General features: G+C 32.7%; 1 protein-coding gene across 1 annotated transcript in view; it reads right to left on the minus strand.

Annotated features, from left to right (window-relative positions):
• ZNF148 (zinc finger protein 148) overlaps window positions 1-25,934 on the minus strand; it is a 136,079-nt gene that overhangs the window by 39,243 nt on the left and 70,902 nt on the right. The window contains exons 6-7 of the mRNA XM_051985475.1: window positions 13,722-13,845; window positions 12,953-13,036 (exon numbers count right to left, since the gene is read on the minus strand). Of these exons, the coding sequence (XP_051841435.1) occupies window positions 12,953-13,036; window positions 13,722-13,845 (208 nt within the window). The remainder of the gene's footprint in view (window positions 1-12,952; window positions 13,037-13,721; window positions 13,846-25,934) is intronic.

Here is a 25,934-nt window from a genome sequence, read left to right on the forward strand (position 1 = left end):
TCACTGTTCTGTAAATAATAATGAGCAGACTGATTTTAGAAAAGCCTAGAAAGACTTATAGGAACTGATACTAAATAAAATGAGCAGAACCAAGGGAATACTGTACACAGTAGCAGTAAGATTGTACAATTATCAATTGTGATAGACTTGGTTCCTTCCATCAAAGCGGTAATTCAAGACAATTCTAATAAACTTGGGATGGAAAATGTCATCCATATCCAGAGAGAAAACTATGGAGACTGAATATAGACTCAAGCATAGTATTTCCAGTTTTGCTGTTTATTTGTTTTTTCTTTCTCATGTTTTTTTTTTTTTTTTTTTTGCCCCCCTTTCGGTCACATAACAAATATGGAAGTATGTTTAAAAGTATTCTACATGTTTAACTTATAGCAGATTGCTTATTGTTTTGGGGAGGAGAGAGGCAAAGGAGTAAAGTGGCAAGTAAGGGAGAGAGGGAGGAAAATTTGGTACATATTCTTACAGAAATAAATGTTGAAAACTATTTTACATGTTTTTGGAAAAATAAAATACTGAGAAAAAAAGTCTTTTCAGATTTTTCTGAAATCATCCCCTTAATCATTTTTTATAGTATAATGGCATTCTGCCCCATTCATATAGCATAATTTTTTAAGCCATTCCCTAATTGACAGACATCCCCTCAGTTCCCAACTCTACAAATGCAGCCTTTGCCACTACCACCACCACCACCACTGCTCCCCTGGCCCAAAAATTAGGTATAAATATTTATATTCATTAGTATGCTTTCCTTTTTTTTCTTTGACCTCTTCAGAGCACAGACCTAAAAGCAATACTGCTAGATCAAAGGGTAAATAGTTTAATAGCTTTTAGGGCATAGTTCCAAATTGTTTTCAAGAAAGGTTGAATTTCATAGCTTTACAAACAGTGTATCAATGTACCTATTTTTCCATAGTCCCTTTAGCATTTGTCATCTTAGCCAATCTAATGTCTAAGAGATAGTATCATCTACAGTTTCATCTGTAGTTCTCAAATTATTAGTTAATTCAGAATTTCTTTTACATGGTTATTGATAGTTCAAATTTCTAAAATTTGTCTATTTATATCCCTTAACCACTTATCAAAACGGGGAATGCCTCTTCTTATGAATTTGATTCAGTTCTTGAGAAATAACAGCTTTATCACAGAATCTTGCTGCAAAGATCCCTCCTCCTTCCTGTTTTACTTTTTCTTCTAATTTTGGCTATACTAGTTTTATTTGTGCAAAACCTAATTTTTAACATAATAAAAAACTTTTATAATCAAAACCATCCATTTTACTAGCTGTGAACCTCTCCGTCCCTTATTTTAGTCATGAACTACTTATTCCCCATCACAGACATGACAAATAATTGCTTCCATGTTTTACTAACATTTTTTTTATAAAGTCACCTTTTATGTGTCTACCTTTTTAAAGAAGTATTTATATATTTTTATTTATAAGTATTTTATTATTTGAGATTTTATTGTATATCTAGTTTCTCCCACAATACTTTCCAGTTTTCCCAACAATTTTTGCTGAATAGCAAGTTCTTATCATAATAATATACATTTGAAGGTTTATAAATACTAGATTATAAGGAAGAACCAAGATGGTGGGATAAAGGCAGGGATTTGTCTGAGTTTACCCCAAACCCCTCCAAATTGCTATAAATAATAGCGTTAAACAAATTTTATAGCATCAGAACCCACAAAAGACAGGGTGGAACAATTTTTCAGCTGAAGACAACTTAAGGTGAGCAGGAAAGATCTGTTACACCAGAATGAGAATCTAGTCCAGGCCCCACAATACCAGGAGCTGGCCTTGGGGCTTTTCAATCAGTGGGTAGCACTGGCAGTTTTCCATGACCTCTCAGCCTAAAGACACCAAAAATGACTTCGAAGGTCAGCAGGAAAAGTTTGTCTCACTAGGGTGAGGAGGTCTTGGGAAAGCAGCAAACCAGGAGAAGACTTTGGGAGCCATTGATAAGCAGTGGTTATTACACTGATGGTGGCAGCTTCCAGAGATATCAGTTCACAGTTAGCAAGGAGATTGAAAGGGCAGAAGGAAGTCTCTTTACCAGCACTGAGAGGAAGGATTCTATTGCTCTGGTATACTAGAACTTACAGCCATAATGAAGCAGAGACTCTACTCACAATTCCAGAGCAGAAAAAAGTACTTGTGGTAACTCAAATCCACTTTTCCTTGCATCAGTTTCCAGTTGGAAAAACTGAAAACTTGTATAGGTCCCTAGAAGGATCACTGAAAACAGCTGCACAAAACCCTTGAAGCTTAAGACATTATACCCTCCACACTAGAAATAGCATTACTTTAACAAAGAGTTAAAAGACAAATATTAGAGGGGTAGCTCAAATCTGACCTTAGACACTTAACACTTCCTAGCTGTGTGATCCTGGACAAGTCACTTGACACCAATTGCCTCAACAACAACAACAACAACAACAAAAATGAGTATTATTAGACTGGGAAAATAAGCAAACAGAAAAATATTCTGGCCACAGAAAACTACTATGGTGACAAAGAAGATGAAAACACACTCAGTAAATAGCAACAAAGTCAAAGTTCCTATAGGTAAAGCCTCCAAGAACAACAGGAATTGATTTCAGGCCATAGAAGAGCTCAAAAGGAATTTTGAAAATCAAGTGAGTGAGATAGAGGAATAATACAGAAATGAGAGTAATGCAAAGAATACAAAAAAGCTAATGAAAAGAATGCCTTAAAAGCAAAATTGGTCAAATGGGAAAGGAGGTACAAAAAAGGTCAATAAGGAAAATAATTCCCTAAAAATTTGAACCAATGGAAGCTAATGACTTTATAAGAAATCAGTAAATACTAAGTTACAGTATTCCATTTGCTTCTGTATATTATATGCCTAATCTGTTTCACTGATCAATCTTGCTATTTCTTATCCAGTATCAACATGGCTTCATTCCTTCCCATTTTTAAAATTGATTTCACTGATATTCTTGACTTTTATTCCCCTAAGATCAATTTTGTTATGATTTCTCCTAGCTCTAGAAAATAATTTTCTGGTAGCTTTATTGATATAACAATAATATTATTATTAAATTAAGTAACATTATCAATTTTATTGTTATCTCAGCCTAACCACAAGGAATTAGTAATAATTAATAGTTCTCCAAGTAAACCACCATGTCATGATTAAAAAGCAATGCTTTTGTTTCTTCTTTGTCTATTCTTATTTCTCCAGTTTCTTTTTCTTGTCTTATTGCTATAGCTAGAATTTATAGGACAATATTGAATAGTAATGGTGTTAGAGACATTCTTGCTTCACCTCTGATCTTACTGGAAAAAGTTCCTAACTTATTCCCATTACATAATTGCTACTGGTTTTGGATATTAATCATTTTAAGGAAAGTTTCATTTACTCCTGTGTTTCTTAACAAAAATTGGGTGTTATATATTTTGCCAAAACCCTATTCTTCATCTATTGAAATAATCATGGCTTTTGCAGTTTTATTATTTAGTCAATTTACTGAACCAGCCAGCCCTACATTCCTGATATAAATCCAGCTTGGTCACAGTGTATGATCTTTGTGATACATTGCTGCAATCTCCCTGCTGATATAATTTAAAAATTTTTTTGCATCAATATTCATTGGAGAAACTGGTCTATAGGTTTTTCTTTATTTTGTACCTTCCTGATTTGGATGTTAAGACCCTATTTGTCACATAAGGAATCTGATAGGACCCCTTCTTTACTGATTTTTTTTCCCCTAACAGTTTACATAGTATTGGAATTATTCTTTATATAATGTTTGGTAGAATTCATTCCTAAATCCAAATGGTCCTTGAGCTTTTATTTTAGGAGTTCACTAATGGACTTGTTCAATTTCAATTTCTTTTTTTAAGATAAGATCTTTAAAAATATTCTATCTCCTGCTCTGTTTATCTAGACAATTTAGATTTTTAAAAATATTTATCTATTTCATTTAGATTGTTATAAGTTGTCTTGGCATAAGTTGTATGAAATGGCTCTTCATAATTGAATTTATTTCTTTTACTTTAGTTGTGAATTCACCTTTTTTCATTTCTTAGGTTAGAAATTTGATTTTTTTTCTTTACTTAATCAAAGCAGCTAATTTATTGGGTTTTTGTTTTGTTTTGTAAAACTCCTAATTTTATTTATTCAAGTCAATGGAAGAAGGAAGGAATATACTAAGAAATGAAGGTGACATAAAACAAAAGATAAGAAAGGAAGCAAATTATGATGACAAAGGTAGGGAAGATCCTGCAAAGAATTATAAAAAACAAATGATCTTTCTCACCAGTAGGCACCACTATATTTAAAATTCTAACAGTCTAGATCTTCTGAGAAAGGAAGTAGAACTTTGATATCAAAATACCAGATAGGTAGGACAAGACCAAACATACACAAAAGAGGTTGGGAATATGGAATAATTATGAGAATGCTAAGGGATTGATTTTCAAGGATAAATATCAAGAGCACAACATTTCTTAAGACCTTATTTGTATTGAAAAAAACAAAAACAAAATCAAAAACAAAAAACAGAGGAGCCAAGAGAATACCAGTCACCACAGATCTATATATGGCCTTTACAGAGTGTTAGTCTAATACAGGAGTCCTCAAACTACGGCCGCAGGCCAGATGCGGCAACCGAGGACGTTTATCCCCCTCACCCAGGGCTATGAAGTTTCTTTATTTAAAGGCCCACAAAACAAAGTTTTTGTTTTTACTATAGTCCGGCCCTCCAACAGTCTGAGGGACAGTGAACTGGCCCCCTATTTAAAAAGTTTGAGGACTCCTGGTACCTTATCTTAATACCAAAGCGATTCTAGGTTCTTGAAATACAATATAAGATGTGCCTTATAGGTTCAGTGCAAAATATAAGCTCAGATGGGTTCTATGATGTTGGAAAATCTTCATTTACAGTCTTATTGACAGATTGAATTTGTTTTCCAAGGATCAGTCCAGTTAATCAAGACATCACCAGTAGGTTGGCTGCTTGGTGATGAATATTTGGGCTATAGAAACTAAAAGCACACAAACAAAATACAATACCACTTTTAGTCTTGTGTAATAATCTTCCCATTCTGCACTGATAATGGCAAAATGGCAGAAAAGTAGATGGTGCTTAGAATTAGTTATAAATTTTAGTTTGGCCACTGATAACTGTAAATATGAGGATCCTTACCCAAAGATAAAGGAGTGGGCATACTACTGCTAGAGGAGTTGAATCATATAAAAGCTGTCATCGTTTCTACAAAAGAAGATAGATGAAAGATAAAAGTTGTAAGTAAAATAAAGAAGGGATCATAGGTTTTCCTTGGAGAAGCAAAGCAATTGATTTTTTTTTTTCATATCAGAAGGGAAATGCAAACTTTGAACAGGGAGGTTTAAATACTAAGTAGCTACTACTATCTTCAGAATGTCAGAGGTGGGGGAAGGGGAGGGGGGGGGAGATAAGGGGAGAGAGAGAGAGAGAATGAGAATCTAAGGCCTGCAATGCCTTCTTAAGATCTTTTATGCCTAACTTATAAACATAACACAAGGACCAAGGAAGTCATGGCCAAGAGATGCACAGAAAAAGCAGGTTTGTATATATTGTGATCTCAAGATTACACCAAACATCCCGTTGATGAGAATACATGTCCATTTAATATATTGATTATAGTTATATAGCATAATTTTGTAATAACATAATATATAGTGTGTGTATATGGTTATATATTATATGTAACAATTATAATCAATAATAAAAAGTTTAACATAGTAATAGTATACTTAATTCTATATATAGTATATTAATCTACACATATAATGAGAATATTCTTGGCAAAGAATTAGAAGAGGTAGGCTTTTGGAAATGATATTCCATAGTAAACCACATTTTTTATCATCACAAAACTGAAAAACGTACAAAATACAAAACTGCACTGTGTTTATTTTGTCAACAAAAACTTTAACTTAATAGAGCCAAATACTACCCTAAAGGTCTCCTCCAACAAAATGTTACATGCATACATCAGTATTATACAAGATTTCCTTGAAAAATATGAAAGATAATCCTGTTTCATATCCCCCTAGTTATTTACTACTAGGTGAGGTTTAAAATGAAGAACTATGCTACCCTACAGGTATGTCACCATGATGGAGGAGACACAGCACAGAATCCAAGTCAGAGAGAAATTGCATATAGATGATGAAGTCCTACAAATCTTGTTTGACAAAGTGTTGGTTACAAGACCCAGAACCCTATGTAAACTCTAGAATTAGATTCAATAGAGCTTTAGTCTAATTTTCCAGCCAAGAAAAGCCAGGTAGATGAATTATGCCTAACTGTCCAAATTATGATATGTTGTTGGATAGACAATGTTGATTGAGAGCTCATCCATCAGTATGTATAATTTGCCCAAACAGCAAAGTGACAAATAAGTTGGGCACAGAATTGAAATGGATGAAAGAGGAAAATTGTATTGCTTTTTAAATGATTCCATCCTTTAACCTAAAAGAAAAACAAACCTTTATAATATTAATATTCTCGTAGTGTTTCTGTATGATTACAAGACATGTAACAGTATGCTCTGAATACCAGAAAGTAAATAATATAATGGAAAGGTAAATGATTATTGTTGAATAGACTATTGATGTTGATTCAATCATATCCAAATCTTTGTAACCTTGAATGTGGTTTTCTTAACAAAGATACCAGAATAGTTTGCCTTCTTCAGCTCATTTTACAGATAAGGAAATGGAGGCAAAGAGCACTGGGTGACTTGCCTAGAGTCATATTTTAAGTGCATATTATAAAAAGGCAATTACAAAAGCAAAAGCATTATACAGAACGTTAACAAAGTATGAATTTTAAAAAATGAGGAAAGAATACTGTGGCAACAGTAAGATAATTAAGTTGTGTACTCCACTATGATCCACACAATGTCAAGAGAAGTAAAGGAAGGGCTCAGTAGATAAGGTAGACCACATTATAGAAAAATCATGGAAAGATACAGATAAGAATTGCACAAAGTAAATATGTAGGGCCAGGTTCTGAAATATATCCTTCTAGAGAAGACTCACACAACGAGGTCATCTATCCATTTAAGTATTTTTAGTAAGATGAAGAAAGCAGCAATCAGAAAACCTTAGTTTGAATCCCAACACTATCACTTACTATGTACTTTGTGCAAGTTACTTAACTTGGTACCTCAGTTTCATCATCTATTAAATGGAGGTACCAGAACTTCTTAAAGGCTGACTCACAGCTTGTAATGATTACATGAAACAATGTCTGCAAAATGCTTTATAATCTCATTAAGCACCACAATAATATCAATCATGATCACTTTTAGAATATTTATCATAGAAAGCTAGACAGATTTCTAAACATCCTGATTCCTTTCTTCTTTAAGCTGTGTGACAAGTCAATTGACCTTTCTGAGCCTCAGTTTCTTCATTTACAAAATTTACCAAAGGGGAGTTAATGGCGGCTGGGGATTTAATTCTGATCAGCAGCAGATCTATTGATCCCTTCTTGTGAGAGGATTTTAACAACACAAGGAAACTAAGAGGCAGTTCCATTCTTTGACCTCTCTCTTCCCTCTTGCCTCCAATTTATTTCATTCGTAATTCACAAGCAACATCTGCATCAGTAAAAGCTGCTTTGCAATTCTTTCAAGTATGTTAAAATTCACAGCTGTGGGAGCTTTTGGAGAATCGACCTGCTCCTTCACACTTAGGCATGGTCCTTAATACAGATAATACTTTTAGCTCTTTCCTTCAGGTTTATTGTGAGACACGTTTAACGAGTTATATAAATGTGAGCTTTTGCCTAGACACAAATATTAACTGCAAAATAATGTCACAGGTTAATTATAATGACTATTCAATCTTGATCTCAAAGAGAGCTGATGAAATATAACTGTAGACAGAGCAGAGGGAAGAATACTGGTTCTGAGATTAGAGAATAATGGGTTCATACTTTCCTCTGAATAAGTCATTTTATTCTCTGGACCTCAATTTCTTCAATTGTAAAATGAAAGGAGTAGAACTAGACAGCCTTTCCTTTTAAATCTATGATCATATATTCTAAGAGAATGGGGGATAATGAGTTCAGGTGATATATACTGTCACATGAGGATGCTATATCAATTAATATTGTTTAACTGCTTTTCTTCCTTCGAAGAGGTAAAAGAGAAAGAATGTAGCAGGAAACTTGAAAGAAATAATAAAATTACAGAACTTATTGATTTTTCTCCATCCCAAAAAGCTGAATTATAAATTATAAATGTGTATCATAAAGTTCAAATAAATGTCACATTGATCTTTTTCTTTATTTTCTTAATAAAGCATAGAATTTCTTTAAGTTCATTGCTTAACTGTGTCTTTTATAGTTAGCTATAAAAAGCTTTTAAATAAAGTTTGTTGAGTGAATGCTTCATGTAGGCAGAGAATGTAATCAACACAATTTCCAAGGTATATCCCTTTTAATTTTTTTTCCTTTAGCACAAATTATTAAAACTTATGTCCACACCAATACCATCCATCTTCACCAGGAGAACACAAAAAATAAAAATATTCAGCTCCTTGAAATTTCCAAGTTTTAAACTAAATAGGCTTATAATGTCTTCTATAAAAGCCATTGTTGTGAGGGAGGAAGTAATCAGCAACTGGCACTTTAAAAAGCGAGAGGAAAACTGGAATTTTTGTATTTAAAAAGGCCAAACTACAAATCCAAATCAATGATCCATCTCATTTTTAAATAGTTATTATTCAGGTTTTTTTAGGAGCTGTGAATGAAATTCAGGCTATAAACAGAAGTAGGAAAACCCTAGAATAGATATTTCCCAGTACATCTAAGTAAAGTTTTTGATGAATATGAGTCAGAAACCTCAAAAAAAAAAGAAAAAGAAAAAAAAAAAAAGGGCAGAGTTTCTAAGGAAGAAATGTATTGAACATTCTAACATACTTTTTCAATAAGGACAATGTGGGAGATCATTTTACAAACCTTCCCTTGTTTATTAATATACTGGAATAAAAAGAATTATGCTATGAAAATGCAACAAATAACAAAAAGAGAAAAGTAAATTATAGCTTATTAGAATAGTATAAAAAATAATAAAGGCAGACCACAAGGACAACTACTCTATGGCCTACTATCTGGTGGTTAAATAGCTTAAAAAAATAAAAGAAGAATATGGGAAATTATTTTCACCTCAATCAAAGTAGGTTATTTTGACTTCTACTAGCAGAGACTGGAGGCTTCTTTGGATGCAGGAAAATGACATGATGGGTAGGACAGCATGAAACCTTTTTACAGACTCTAAATGAATGTCATCCTTATTTATTTACTTGGCATGTTGAAAATGCCTGCAAAGGGGAAGGCTTATAGTGAAACACCTGATCATAAAGTAAATGTTTGCCAGTTAAGATCAATGTTTAACCTCAGGATGTGCCTGAGCAATAAAGCTATAGTTGTATCTAAGCAAAATTTTGAAATAGGCAAAGTGTATCTTCACTAATTCAAGGCTCTTTACTGTCCTACTTCCATATACCAAAGACCCTCATGCTCTCTTGTACTTCTCAAAAGCCTGTCCCCAGAAAAAGCAATGAAATTACAAAACAAAGTAGAAATGCCTGGTAAAAGCTTCACAATATTTTATGCCTTTCCAAGTAGCACATTTTAGTAGAAGGTGCTTTAAACCAATGGAATGTAACTTGAACTTAGGGAATTTCAGACCTTGACTAATGGATGAGAGATTATCTTTTTGGGCCACAGGAATATGAGGATTTGCATTAAAGAGCCTTTGAAAACACTTGTAGCTCTAGAGGCTATCCTATGAGAAATTCTACTGTACAAGAAGGTACCTAGCCACTCTGGTAAAATCAACCCCAATTAGGAAAAGGAAGTGTCTATTTCTAGGCCATGCTATAAAAAGTTTCCTATCTCCAACTCAAATCTGCTTTGGATACTGAATTAAACTAAGTTTTGGCTTAAAGACCACATAGGAGTCTTTACAATGTTTTGTAATTCCTATTAAAAGTTATAAGCAATTGCAAGGAATTAACTATATATACTCAGTGATCTGGAATATTTTGTATTTAACATTGGAAAGTAGGAAGAAGGAAAGGTAGAATAAAAGGGGAAGTTCACACTAAGACAGGGAGAAATTGTGTACATGTAGCTAATGGTAAAGCTATGAAGGTGGGGGGAGGGAGGGAGAAGCAAAAATATGTATTGAAGACCTCTAAAATATATTTGTTGTTTTTTTTCCTTTCATTTTATATTTTCAAAGAGAGGGTACTTAGCAAATGACTTATTGTCTACTTTAAAGGAAACAGCAGTTAATATACATGAAATCTCTTGGTGTCAGCTTCACTACCAGAGAAATTTCAGTAAATGTATACATCCATCATTAAACTCATTATTATAGTGATCAAATGAGATACTTTAGTTTAAGAGATGGACAAAGCACTGGACCAACAAAGAGCAAAAGATCAGAGTAGAAAAATTATCAGCATGACAAGATTCTACCTAAAAACCTATCAATGGACCTACAATCATAACCTCTTTGGTATCTAATCAAGTTTTTACTTGTTATGTTACTTATACCACAAAAAAACGAAGTAGGGTGTGATAAACTATGCTCTCAGTAATATCAGTTACCTCGTTTTGGGGGGAAATGTATGCAAAGGTAAAAGCATTATTCTGAAAGAAATCTTCTTAAAGGACTATGGTAAAATTAAATCATGCTCGTAACCTTCTGTACCTTTCGTCTTCTTTTTTGTCCAAATTTATTATAAGCCAGATGAAAATTACTTCATTGCTTCCTCTTTCTTGTCTCCATGTTACTAAGTCCCAGAGCAATAAAGTCCACAAATTGAGACTGGTATGATTCTACTGAGAACATGCAAATTATCTGAGGGAGGTCTGGTCATAGGTCAACTTGTGATCTTCCAAAAAGTAAATATTTATTTCACACACAATCAAAGTAAAATTTAAATGTTTGGGAAACTCTATTTTGAAGATCCCTAACACAAAGCAAATATTTGTCTCCAATACAGAAAATTCTGAAACTATCTATGGTCAAGGAAAGAAAGTAAGAGGGAAAAAAAGGAGATAAAAGACATTTCCAAAACCCACTTAGGATTTTTCCCCCCACTGGGCAAAATAGTTCCTTTTTAATATTTTAACTGTTCACATTTAAAAGCATTTTTTTAAAAGGACAAATGTAATGTTTAATTTTTCAAAATAATACTACAATTGAGAATTGAAGACTGAGTGATGTACAAAACAATCTTACTAAATAAAGTGATAGAGTTAAAATAATCTCTGTTCTTGGAGCGCACATCCAAGCAAAGCAGTTACATTTCACATCTCTTTGTTAAAAGGACAAAGAAGATGAAGTAAAATGAGAGGAAAAGATGCTTCTATGCGACTATCCTCTTTAACTGGCCTGCTGGCAGTATGATTTGAGAAGTCTAATGAATAAACAGGATATCTGCACAGAGCACACATGTACACATATAATATGACTCCACTCAACTAATTTTCCAACATTTGCACACATATTACTAACAAGATCAATTTATAATGGTACAACCAAACAAAAGTATAGTTATTCATCAGCTCCGTTTTTCTATTTTCTTTTAATCACAATGGCCAAGAATGTGGCATCAAGTCTAAATAGTCTCCATATCTTACCCTATTTATAGAGTTATCAAAAAGTCATGCAACAAAATAATAAAACTATTTATGAAACTTGGTTTTTACAAATAAAAGTGTAAACACAAATGTAGACAAATTAAAACAATTTATTTCAAATGTTAAACTTTGAGTGTTCCCTGAAATTATGAAAACTTTAAAAATTAAAATCCAAATGGATAAACCAAATAAAGTAAAAGGTAGCCAATCACATATAAAAGATTTACAACCGATTTCCTTTAAACAAAGGTGTGTGTTTTTAACCTGGAACCTGAACTTAAAAAAACAAAACAAAATCAAACCACAATATTTTCGTAACTATTTCAACATAATTGTCTTCTTTTGTAATTCCATGTATTTTATTCATTTAAAAATACTGCTTTGAGAAGTGATCCATAGGCTTCACTAAGAATGTCAAAGAGTCCATGACACCAAAAAAAGGTTAAAAAAACCCTGTGTTAAAACGATGACCTTCCCTAGGCTTCTCAAATGTTTGTTTATAGATGATTAACTAATTGGCTGAGAAGCATAAAGCTCCATAGTTAAAAGCCACTGGTCAATGGTGATCAGAATGAAAATAGAATTCAATTCATAAGTAATTCACATCCAATTTTTCTGAAATGTTCTATTACTAAGTCAAAGTACAGTCACAGAGTGGGATAAAACATTATTATGTAATATGTTGAGGCTTTGCCTTTTGAATTTCATAAAGTTAACTGGAGGAAAGAAGATAAATGATAAGAGCACCAGACAGAGGAGGTCTAGATTTTTATTTAAACTTTGCCCCTCACAAACTAGCAGTGTGACCTTGGACAAATCACTTAACCTCTCTGGACACTGGATTCTAATCTGCAAAATGAAATTGGATGAAATGACCTTGAGAGTCCCTCCATCTCTAGTTTTTTTTTTGTTTCTAATGATTATGGATGAAAATCTTACATATTTGAAATGTTTTGAAAAATTCAATGAAATAACCATCACTTTTTAAACATTTCTTTGGTCATTATATTGTATATTAGTTACCATAGAATCTTGTTTCAAAATAATTTAATGATTTATGTCATGCAGATAGATTTAAAAGTCAAAATATGCTTATTTAAAGGGAATAAAAGGACAAAACTACAGCCCATCTTTTTAAACTTAACAATAAGACTTATAAACAAAAATATTATATTACTTAACACTTTCTGCAAAATCTTTTCTAATTTAGTGCTAACAATATTTAAATGTTTCTAATAAGGATGCCACTCACCAGTATGAATCTTCTCATGTCTCTGTAGAAGGTACTTCTGTATGAAACGCATGTCACATTGACTACACTGAAATGGTTTTTCACCTTAAAATAATTTGACATCCATAAATTAGTTACTGGAATTAACAGTTTACAGGAAGAATTTATTCTAGAAGTCTAAACTTAAGAAAATTACAACTCATTCTCTCACAAATCCTAGACACTTTTCATTAACTATATAGAATTTCATTTCCTCAAGTTTTTTTTCAGATCCGACAATTCATACTAAATCAGAAATGTGATTTAAAAAAAAATGGATCTAATTTCCTCAAAGGAAAAAAAGGAGCTAGGAGAAAACTGAACTTAGATTTGGGAGAGAATAAGCATTTTTATTTACTTATCTAAGCAAAAAGACATCAGTAAGACATAAGTAAATATCAAGATCACATTATAAATAGGGATTAATTATAGCAACTGAGCTATAAATTTCCCCTTCCTTTCTCATAAAAGGAAAAAAAAAATATACAAAACATTATCTCTGTCATTTTATATATCTATACCAAATGGTTTCTTTCCCCTCCTTCCTTCTCCATTCTCTCATCACTGATCAAAACTAGTATATTTAAATACTTGTGACACTTGCATACACAGAATATTTAAGTTTAGGTATCAAGTTAGCAAGTCCTTAGAAATGACATTTAAAACAAACTAGAAATATTTTCTAAAAACAAATCTTTATCAATATTGATGAAAAAATAATCACCATGAGCCCATTTTAAGAGAGAAATACCTGTATGAATGAAGACATGTCTCTGTAAATGATAGTTCGTTCTAAAGGCAGCATTGCAGTGCTCACAAACATGAGATTTAGGGGTTTTCAAACCAAGTGATCCATCCTCATTTATTGTAAGGATCTATTTTTTAAAAAAAAAGAAAGAAAAAGTTCTGAAAATATACACAAGCAAATGTTAATCTAAAAAAAATCATGTCATGTTATCTATTTCAGTGCAGATCAATGGTCATCAGAGAATGTGAAAGAAAAACATTTTCCTCAACTACCCTGACAGAACTACTAGAAGTCTTTCCTCAACTACCGTGATAGAATTACTACTAGAAGTACATTGAAATGTAAAGATGCACTAAAATTCAGAGAGAGAATAAAAAACTGACTAGAATAATAAATGAGAACAGGCAAGGTAACACAGCTCTCAAGCTCACATGTCTTGAGTGATGGAGTCCTGGGTGGTCTTGGCCAGTTTAACTGTGTTGTTGATTTCAATTTCAAATTCTCACATCCACTTAAATCAAAAATCTTATATCTTGGACAAGTACAATGCTTGATACTTAGAATACAAAATCAAAATTCACAACTTCTGTAAAACAACACAGCAAAACCCAACAATCCTATATATCAGAAACATTAACAAACATAAGTTCTTTTATCCAAATGATTATCAATTTTACTTTTTCTATTACCCACCTAAAAATTAAATGGAAGTTGTATAAGTTATACAATCTTGAATTTCGGTAGAAATCTGAGATTCTACTGACTCAGATGTCTAAGAATTTGATCTCATCAAAGCCTGTAGTTTTGTATGACTCTTAATACAATTCATTCATTTATTCAACACTTTTATTTATTACTAAGTATAGCAATTCTATTAGAAAATATGAGCATGATCCCTCTCTACCTTAATAAGAATACATGACATATAGATATGAAAAGTAAAATATGATTTTGCTCAAAGCAGCATAAGTACCAAATGAATGGTACATATAGAACAACTTGAATATAGATATTGGAAAGAATGATCATTGTTAGATATACTGGTCAAAGAAGGAAAAATAGGTCTTAGATCAGGCATTTTATGTAATAGGAAGATTTTAGGAGACAGAAAAGTCAAGAAAGGGGGAATACAAATGGAGAAACATGTGACAGCAAAGGCTTAGACAGCAAAAGTCTGGTGCATAGCAAATTTGAACAAAGTGAATAGAAATAAAAATGGCCAAATTTCATTGGGAAGAAGTGGGGAAAAAAAATCACTGGAAAAGGAAATGAGACCAATTTTGGAGATTTTTTGAATTCCAGGCTAAGGAATTAGGAATTGATCCCTCCAAAAAGAAAAAGCAACTAAAGGATTTTGAGCCAAAGGATGACACAATAGTAGTTTTAAAAAAAATTAATCTAGCAGCAGTGCACAGAATCATTAAGAAACTAAATGAAACTAAGTACACTTTGATAAGAAGCCTCTTATCTGTGAGTTTACTTTTCAGTCATTCTGATGCTGGATCTGGAATCTAGTCTGACACAGGACCTAGGGCTACCTCAGGCTTGTTGAGTTGTTGTTACCAAAATTCTTAAGATATTTTAGGCAGTGGGAAGAAAGGACAGAGAGAGGATCAACATGGTATCTCCAAGAATTCTAGGATTCAGACTGGTCTGAGCTCTAGGGAGACATTGCTATGGGAGCAGGTTCCCTGGAGGAACAATAGTTTAATGACTCTAAACAGATTAATGTTATCAAATGTTTATACAGCAAACTACATTTGAAAAAGCAGACTGGAAAAAATAATAGAAAAACAAGAAGTTTAAAACGACAGCAATTTAAAAATTAGACAGCGAAATGAATGAGAAGATACTTAGATCAGAAAAAGTCACAGGGGGGTGACAAGCTGGGACTTTCAGAATGTAGAATGTAGAAAACAAGAGGTGACAAACTGGGACTTTCAGAAAATAAAAGTCATGACTTCCCCACACAAACATGGAAGAACGAAGAAAAGGGCAGGATACAAGAAATTTAAATTTTAAAATTTTACCTCATCAAAACTCATATGGAGAATATAATCTACTGATTTAATGCAACTAATCTAATTAACAAACAAGCAAATTAAACAGGACAATGAAACCCAGGCAAACTGCTACACTGACCCACAATGCTTCAAGGCCTAATCACCAAAGTATGGGCAGAAGAACAGTAATGTCACACAATTTCCTGAAGTAAGAATGCAGTTTCATCTCTAGCTAGTCAGCTTCAAAAATTTTTAATCACTTTGAAGTCACACACTACTATGTAATATTACCACAATATCAACATAGTAATATGCAATTTAACAATATGACCAAATGGCAACCAAGAGTAGATGATTAATTTATAAAACACTGTTCCAAACTATTTCAGCAAAAAGTAAATACTTAATCCACTAAATTATCCATTGAAAATGATATACACACAAAAAACCCCTAAAAACAAAAAGTGTATACTGGTTACTTTAAATATGCTGATTATAAGTCTAAGTGCCTAGAGCAAAAGAAAAGAAAACCTATCTCTTTGTAGAACTAAATCCTTTGAAAGGGATGTGGTCTTACCTGCAAAAGCTCTTTTAAGGAGAATCCAACAAGTACATTTACTACAGATCCAATATGTAATATAAAATGACTAAACTTTGCAGAGAAACTAGTTTACTTGTAAACCTGACAAGTATTTGTAGTTATTTTCTATTTTCATATTTTCAATTCAATCTTTCCTCTGATTCAAATGCAGTACATTAAAACATCTTCGGAAATATCTTTTGAAAATATTATTCTACTGGAGAAAAACAATGAAGGTTGTCTAAAATGGTGAAAGAAAAATCAGTCTAAAATTTCTAAGATGAATTATTTGTATTTTGTACCTCTTCTTATTTCTCCTGGCCTCTGTAATTCTTTCTCAAAACTATATTGTAGTACTTAAGGCTTTCTAACTCATAATATGACCCACTATTATCCATATCAATCAAGTACCATTCTCTCTTCTAAGGTACTGGACATATGGCTATTTGAGAGATGCTGGATACCTTTGTTAAAGTACCATGATAGAGTAAGAAAAGTCTTAGTATAGACTTCAATTCCTTCCTGTTGAAAGTGTTGGCATACCATGTTTCAAAGAAGAATGGTAGTGGATGTTATACAATTTCTATCCTTTTCTAACTTGATATATGTATATGTACACATTTTATAACAGTAAAGAGAATAATCTTCCTAAGGGTTTTGATTAAATTTTGGACCCTATTATTGGGTAAATTATGGTACCTATTATGAAGGCCTCATAGGCAGGTTTCCTTTAGCATGGAAAATTGAGAAAAAGATGTTATAAATAAAAATTGCAACAGAAAAAAACAAAAACAAAAAAATCCGAAAAACACCAAAAAGACTACTATGTTAACTAACTTTAGCTAATCAACTATTAATTCCCATATTCATAGACAGGCTGGCTTTCTTGGGGCAATTTCCAACTCAAACATCACTTTTCATATATCTACCAATTTTTTTCTTCAGATGAAGGCTCCCTAACCTTAATGGGCAAAAACATTTCCCTAACACCTTATCAACACTAGTAAATTAAACAAGGCCTATCCTACTTACTAAATAGTTTTTAAACAACATATATAGTTTGCAATGCTGAATACAAATCAATCTATGCAAATTCAGCTACAAGCCTCAAAAACAAAAATATCTACATATATAACAACAAAATTAAGTTCAATTTCTATAAGAAACTTTTTCCTCATGCTCCAGAGGAAATAAAGGCTACTTAATATTCAATTTTGTTATTTCTTTACATTTAAAAGCAATGACAAATTTAACAAAACTTAACTATATGTAGAATATTTGAAAAATAACAAGAGAAAGTATCATCATAATGACTTTGCTGCCCTTGGTTAACTTTAGTAGGCTTTTATTCCTTAAGCAATTTAAGTAGCCCCAGTAATAGCTTACCTAATTCATAAATAGGTTACCATTCTCTCTTAGCATCCCTCCCTTAAATGCTTCAGATTATTTTATTAATGATCAAATTTATTTAAATACCCTTCTTAACAATCAGACTTTAGGAAATCTCAAAATTATGAAATATTAAAAAAATAAAAAGACTCACTGTACCCCAAAATAAATTAAAAGGTTTCTGAGTCCAATTCAATCAAAGATTGCAGGGAATAAGAGTATCTGCTGTGAGACAAGTTTCACAGGATAGAACACAGAAGGAGCAACAAACACCTAAATAGTCCAAGATAATGTTAACTAAAAATGCACAACATTCTACTCCATAAAATTTAGCTAAAAGGCAAACTAAATTAAATCTTAAAGCAACTCAGTAGCCACCAGGACTGGAAAGAACAAAACTATAAACCATAAGATATCAATTGAGGGGAATTCTGCCAAAGAACAAGCTAAGTTTGGTGACATTACTAAATTCAAAAGCAAAACAGTAACTATTGTTTGTTGTAATGACTCGTTGTCAAGAAAAGGCTAGATTATATTCTGTATATACTCTATTAAATTAGGCGAGTGATTAATACATTTTGGTTGCATCAAAATTAGTTTAAGCTTAATAGATTAACACCATTATCTGAAAAATTTCACTTATCCAGAAACTTTCACTTCTAGAATTCAGCAAACATCTACGAAATGCTTATGTAGCACTTTACATTGGAAAAATAAGTATTTGCTGCATTTTTACGCAACACTTTAATTCCTCATATAGTTTCTTTCCCTTGTCCTTCTCCAAATATTACAAAGATTAGCCTGACAAATCTTTATCAAAAAAGTGTTCTCATTAGAAAATTCTAAGATAATACAACAACAGAAACTGAGAAGAGGCATCAATCAGGATTTCAAGATGGGCAGTAGGAAAGTATTTTCTGAAAGTTTCTACACCTATAAATATGTTATTCTTCCTCAAGTTCCCTGTTACTTATAATCAATCCACTGTCTATTAAAACTGGGTAACATAACAGACATACCTTTAGTTCTTACTTCTGATGGAAAAGGAACATGTTAGGGTTAACAACAGTGAACAAAATGTTTACTACACTTTATATTAATTATGAAGAGCGTTATGAAAATTTTTAATTGTTTTGAAAATTTAAGGCAAGATAACAGTAAGAATTATTATTCATATACTACTTATATATAAGGAAACATTTTGTAAATTTAGTCAATACTCATAGAATTCTTTTGAGATAATTTACAGATAATCCAAAATCAAGTATAATGGCTTTCTTAATACCACATAGGCCAGCTAGCATAACTGAAAAGTAAAATCAAATTGATATATTAATATCTCCCTATGCACTCCTCACTTATCTAGCAAAAATAACTCTCCAAGAACATAGTGCAATAGCAGATAGGAACCATAAAACAGCCTTAAAGAAGCCTAAAAGAGAGCTCAAAAAATTCATGAATTTCACCAAGAAGGGAGGCTTTCATACAATACCAATATACATTTACTTTATACTTTTTTCTTACAAGCTTGATTATTTGTTTTTCTAGATCATAACAGATTAGAATCAATAACTTCAAGGAGAACAATATAGTCAAGGAACTAAAAGTCATAACAATCTAAGCCTATTTGGTATAGATTCAAATAAAACTGATAGTCCTATAGATATGATACAATATATTTTTAATGTTCATAATTTATAGCATTAAGAAATGGCTAAATTATGTTTACTATGTACTCTTCTTAAAAAGAAAAAAAAGAACACAATGCATTTTAGAAAGCTACCTATCAAAAAAACAAGTTAAAATACCATACTGGCATTGTAATATGTTGAGTTTCATTTTAACTAAAAAATGTGAAAGAGTTGGTTATCTGAGATCCTATTTATCACTAATAATAATCAAAATAATTTCATAATTCTATTGTGCTTAACAATTTACATATCAGCATCCTCACAATTCCATCACATATTTTGTACAAGAATAAATACCTCCATTGTTCAGAAGAAAAAACTAAGGCCTATAAGTGATTCAAGATCAAACCACAGTGATAAAGGTCAGTCCTCTTAAACCCAAGTCTGCTGACTTAAAAAAATCAGCCTTAGATAAAAAAGCATATGTAGCAAAGCTATTCCAGAGACAACGATTAACAAGCTTTAGAACCCAAAGAGGTAGGGAAATAGTTTAAAAGTAATACTAAGAAAGACTGAGTGGATGTTAAGTGGCACTGATTTAAAAAAATAAAGTAAAAAAACTGTTCATTTAGGGGAAAAGAATCTGCAGAGTATTTTACAATTTTTCAAAGCATTTCCACATGTCAGTTATATCCTTATAATAAAGATGCAGCCATTCCTAAAAACACCTTTGAAATTATTTTCATAGTAACCCAAGGTAATTGGTCTCAATAAATTACAACATCCATTTACAATCTAAAACAGTATTGCCATCTGATAATCAACCAACTTTCATCCAAGTTAATGATTGTTTCTAGAAATCAAATTTATTGAAGAACATCAAAGGTTCTAAAAACCAAGAGTTCCAAAAATACTGTACCAATAGCTAAACTACAAAGATAAATAACAAAATACTTATGTAGAACTTGGAATCCTGAAGTTAGAAAGAAAGGAACCAAATTAGAATGCTTATTTGTCTGTTCTGCCTTTGTGCGTCTGGTAAGTCATTTAATTTTTTTTGCTCATTTTCTCCTCTACAAATGAGGGGATTTGAACACATAACTTGTAAGATCCCTTACAATTCTAAACCTATAATCCTATGTGTATGCATAAATTCTGATTGGACTGTTATTATTTTTATAATCATGTTTTATATACTAGTTCCCAATTCCAATAGAATGAACATAATAATATCAGTCACAAGGATTCAAAGTATCCATTGCAGGGGTCCTCAAACTACGGCCTGCAGGCCAGATGCAGCAGCTGAGGACATTTATCCCCCTCACCCAGGGCTAAGAAGTTTCTTTATTTAAAGGCCCACAAAACAAAGTTTTTGTTTTTACTATAGTCCGGCCCTCCAACAGTCTGAGGGACAGTGAACTGGCCCCCTATTTAAAAAGTTTGAGGACCCCTGCATTATGGCATAACTATGCAAATAAGAAATCCAAGTCTAAAACTGATATGGACTTCATAATAATGAAATGGAAAAATACTGAGCCTTCAAAACAGAATGAAATTATCACTCACTAAGAATTTTAAATTATTCTAAGTATCAAACAAGTAAAGATTATTGAGTTGCAAGTCTGACAATCAGGTCAAGGTTAACACATCCTTCTGTCTCTTCAGTTGGCAGTGATTTTTCAAAAATCAAGATCAGTAAAAACTATTTTAAACTCCATAGAAACAGTAGTAAGCCAAACACATTTGTGAATCAAGTTATGGAAAATCAAAACACAAATCTTTCCTACTGAATACCATTTTTAAAAATGACCCTTAATTCTAGGAAATTACATGTAAAAAGTCAGCATAATTTTAAACTTATATTCTGTATCATACATACGTGTTGAGAGAGGGGGAAGAAGACAGGGAGAGAGGGAGAAAGAAAGAGAGAAGACACTAACTCTTTATATCTTTTTGTCAGCTGTCTTTTTGCCCATCCCAGAGAACCTACCTTGAAGACTTAAATCTTTCAGCTCCAGAACTTCCATTCTGGGACTGTCCTGACTGACAAGTGCCTTAGCCTTTATCTACTTATCATTCTATTGAGTCCAACTCTTATCTAGGCAGTCACAGACAACTTTCACTTTATTCTTCTTCAGCCATCTTTCTACTATTCAAATCTTCCCCCAACTACAAACACTTTTCAGTTCTAGATCCATAATCAAATCAATTATAGCATTGCTAATGAAGGTTCACCAATCCCCCACCTCCAATGGTTCCAGTCACTATTCAATTTGAATCTTCCTTCCTGGCCACTACTGCCTTACAAGTGCAATCTTTTCCTTTTAGATAAGATCCCTGAGGGCAGATATCTTATTGACTCATCCAAAATCATAGAATCTAAGAGTTGGAAGGCACTAATCTAAACTATACCTGAACAAATATTGCCTCTAAAACAATGTTCCTGGCAAATGATCATTCAGCTTTTACTTGGAGACATCTACTAAAGAACACACTAATTCCACATACTGGCCCATTCTTCTCCGGAATAGCTGTTGGGAAATTTTTCCTTAGATCAGGACTGTTTTTCTACTCAGCAACTTAGCCATGCACAGTTTCTAGTTTATTTTTAGAGTTAAACAGAATAATGTTTCTTCCACAAGGCAACACTTCAAAAAGCTTTAATAGTTTATCATACTTCCCCCTAATTCTTTTCTTCTTCAAGTTAAACATTCTCTGCTTCTTTAAATGATCTTCATGTGGGCATGCTTGGTTGCCTGCCCTCCTCTGAATACTGATAAATTGTTTAAATGTGGTCAAAACATAACATTTCAGATGTGATTTAATAAAGGCAGAATGCAATGAGACTATCACTTCCCTTACTCTTAAGTATTAGGCTTTTCTTAATGCAGACTAAGATCACATTCACTTTTTTAAGCTCTAATTTTACACTGCTGACACACTGAGTTTCCATTCACCTAAATGAGAGGAAGTATGCAACAGTAGAAAGACAACAGATCTGGTAGTCAAAAGGCCTGAGAAATTTCAGAATAACTACTGTGTGATCTTCGGCAAATCAATTTTTGAGAAATGAGAAAGTTGCACTAAATGAATTCTAACATCTGATTCCACTCTACACTTATTATTACATAATGATAAACTAACTAGATCTTTTTACAGGTCCACTGGTATATTTAGCCATACCTTCCCATCTCTTACTTGCAAAGTTGCCTGTTTTTTTTTTTTTTTAAGCCAAGTATAAGATTTGCCATTTACCTATCATTTATGTTATTTGATTTGGATCAACATTCTAGCTTTTTGAATCAAAACTCTTATCATCTAACATGTTACCTCTCAGTTCTGTGACATCTACAAATTTAACAAATATTCCATCTATATCTTTATCCAAGTCACTGATAAAAAAGTTAAACATCACACGGTGAACCATAGGTCCCTGAGGAAACTACAAAACTTTTCCAGGCTGACACCGCTTCAAAAAAACAAAAAACAAAATTAGTTTTTTGGGGGGTTTCTAAAAGAGTTACTCTCTTTATTTATACTTTCTCATTCAGTGATCTTATCAGCTCCCTCGGGTTCAATTATCATCTCTATATAGATGATGCCCTAGTATTTCTCCTGGGTCAGGCTTGCATCATCTTCTGTGTCTAATGGCCACTTTCAAATGGATGTCATATGAAGTCAATATGTCCAAAACAAGTCGTATCATCTTTCCTCCTAAATCTACTACTTCTATAGAAAGGTCACCAATATTCTTCTAGTCTAATAACCTTATTACCCAGGTCCACAATATTAGTCATTTCTCACTATTCAATTTCTTCTGCTCCTATAAATAAAACCACTAAGTTGCCAAGTCTTGACCATCATATTTCCACAACACATTTTTTAACCATTTTCTTCTGACTACTCTTATGGGCACAACTAATTTGTGTCACCTTCGACACAATAGCCAAATTGATATGACTTAAGTATAGGCATAATTAGGCTGCTTCTCTACTCAAAAAGCTGCAATTTTACCTCTGGGGTAATAATATACAAGCTCCAGATTTGGCATTAAAAATCTGAATCCAATATACCTCCCCAATATTACTATCTATTACTTCTTTTTATGCACCATACATTCTAGTCAACCGGACCAACTTGCAGTTCTTTATTCACAACATCCTATCCCTTATCTCCATATCAACACCATACCTTTGCATAGTCTATCCCCCCCCCCCCATCTCATCCTTTGTAAATGTCTAAAGTTCACTACAATTCACCTCTACCTCAATCTTTAGCTTCCTTCAGAGCTCAATTCAAGTAATATCACTCCATAGGGTTTTTCATGATGTTCCCCATTCATGAAAACGTAAGTTTAGATCTTGAAAAGTCCTCACAGGGTATCTAAGGCCAACTCCATAATTTTACAGATGAGAAAACTGAGACCATAAAAAGTCTAATGACTTGCTCAGGGTCACACAGTTATTAAGTATTTGAGTAAGGATGTAAGCTCAGATTTCTGTCCACTGCCCTGCCTAGGTAGATCCAATGCTAGTGCTCACTCCCAAAATTAATTTGCATTTATTTTGCATATATTTCACATTTACTTATAGTGGAGATTAACCAGAGGTCTTTTTGGAAAATACTTTTATAACTGTTTCTTATTTCTAGGTTTCTATATTTTATACATTTAAAAACATTATTCTAACAAAGTATACATAGACTCACAAAGCAAAAAATTTAAGAACTTCTGGCTTAAAGACAAATGTTGTTTCCCTCAGAAGAATTCAGGTACCTTAAGAGAAAAAACATTTCACTTTTAGTTTGGTTTTGTCACACAAAGGGTACTTAGTTGTTTCATTAAATGAAGGTAAACTTGATACAAGTAGAAAATGGTTCATTTTCATACTTTTATCCTCAACATCTACCTACCTGAGCGCGCGCGCGCACACACACACACACACACACACACACATAAATAAATCTGTATTTCCTCCTACATTAACAGTGAACTAAGAGGCTACTAGTATTTTAGATAATGTATAGCTAGGTGGCACAGTGGACAAAATTCTGGGCCTGTAATTGGGTGGATATGAGATAAAATCTAGCCTTAGATCCTTACTAGCTGTGTGACAATGGGCAAGTCACTTAGCCTGTTTCCCTCAGTTTCCTCATATGTAAAATGAGAATAATAAGAATACCTACCTCTCTGGCTTGTTATAATAATCGAATGATAATATAAATTGTAAAGCAACTAGCACAATACATGACTTAAGAGTCAGAACTATATAAAAGTTAACTACTTGATAATGCAATGATCAAGTCTAATGGATATGGCTCTTTTCAACAGTGAAGTGATTCAGGCCAGTTTCAATAGTCTTATGATGAAGAGAGCCATCTGCATCCAGAAGGAGGACTGTAGGGACTAAGCGTGGACCACAACATAGTATTTTCATTTTTTGTTGCTTGCTATCGTTTGGTTTTCTTCCTTGTTTTTTTCCTTTTTGATTTGATTTTTCTTGTGTAGCCTGTTAATTGTAGAAATATATATATCAAAGAATTGTACACATTTAATATATATTGGAATACTTGCCATCTAGGGAATAAGGTGGAAAAAAGGGAGGGGAAAAAACTGGCACACAAGGTTTTGCAAGGGTGAATGCTGAAAATTATGCATATGTTTTGAAAATAAAAAGCTTTAATAAAGAAAAAAGAATGGAGGGAAAAAGTTCACTATTATGATGAGGACTTTTTTAGTCTTCAAAGCATAATTTTACCCCACAGAAAAATAATCTTTTTATCCCCAAATGAATCTCAAGTCACAAATTCACTAATTTGATGAGTCACAAATGCAAACTAGCCCTCCAAAAAGATGAGTATCATATAAGGAAGGGTATGTTGAGATATGGGAAGAAAGGTAGAATACTTAATGTCCTATCAAATTTTATATGTATACACACACACACACACACACACACACACACAAAATACAAGAAATGTCTAGGAATTACAGGATGTCATTTACTGAAAAATAAGGAAATCAAATACCTATAATAGTTTCTGTGGAATTAATATAACTGATAAACAACTCAGTGGTCCTCGAATTTTTCATAACAAAGAATTAGTTTTGAGTTACTGGAAATCGTATTTCTTACTGAAGCTATGAAAAATATTTAACATAGGAGAAACAAATTATTAACCAGAGAACTGGTTCTGTTTTTCATTAGCCAATTGTTGAAGAACAAAGAAATGGAGATACGAGAGAAAAGTTAAGAAAAGGACATATAAAAGGAAAAGGAAGAAGATTGAAGAGGAAAAGATGTAAAGATATCAAATGGGAGATGGAAAGAAAGTATGGAATTTGGCAAGAAGATAAAGATGGAAGACAAGGAAGAAGATTACAACCTGCCATCATCTAATACTTTTCTTGAGTCATAATAACAAGGCAAGCTGCAGCATTTACATCACTTAGGGTCCAAGGTAGAGGTTAGGAGAAGAAATGGAGGGGAAAGCTAAGGAGAAAAGAAAAAGTCAGTTCTTTCTAGATAAATAATCAATGTAGATGACAAGAAGAACAGCACATGGACATGATCAACAACCTCTCTCTCTTCCAGTTAAGTAAGGCTACAAAAAT

Source organism: Antechinus flavipes, chromosome 3 (genome assembly GCF_016432865.1).
Source record: "Antechinus flavipes isolate AdamAnt ecotype Samford, QLD, Australia chromosome 3, AdamAnt_v2, whole genome shotgun sequence".
NCBI classification, from domain to species: Eukaryota; Metazoa; Chordata; class Mammalia; order Dasyuromorphia; family Dasyuridae; genus Antechinus; species Antechinus flavipes.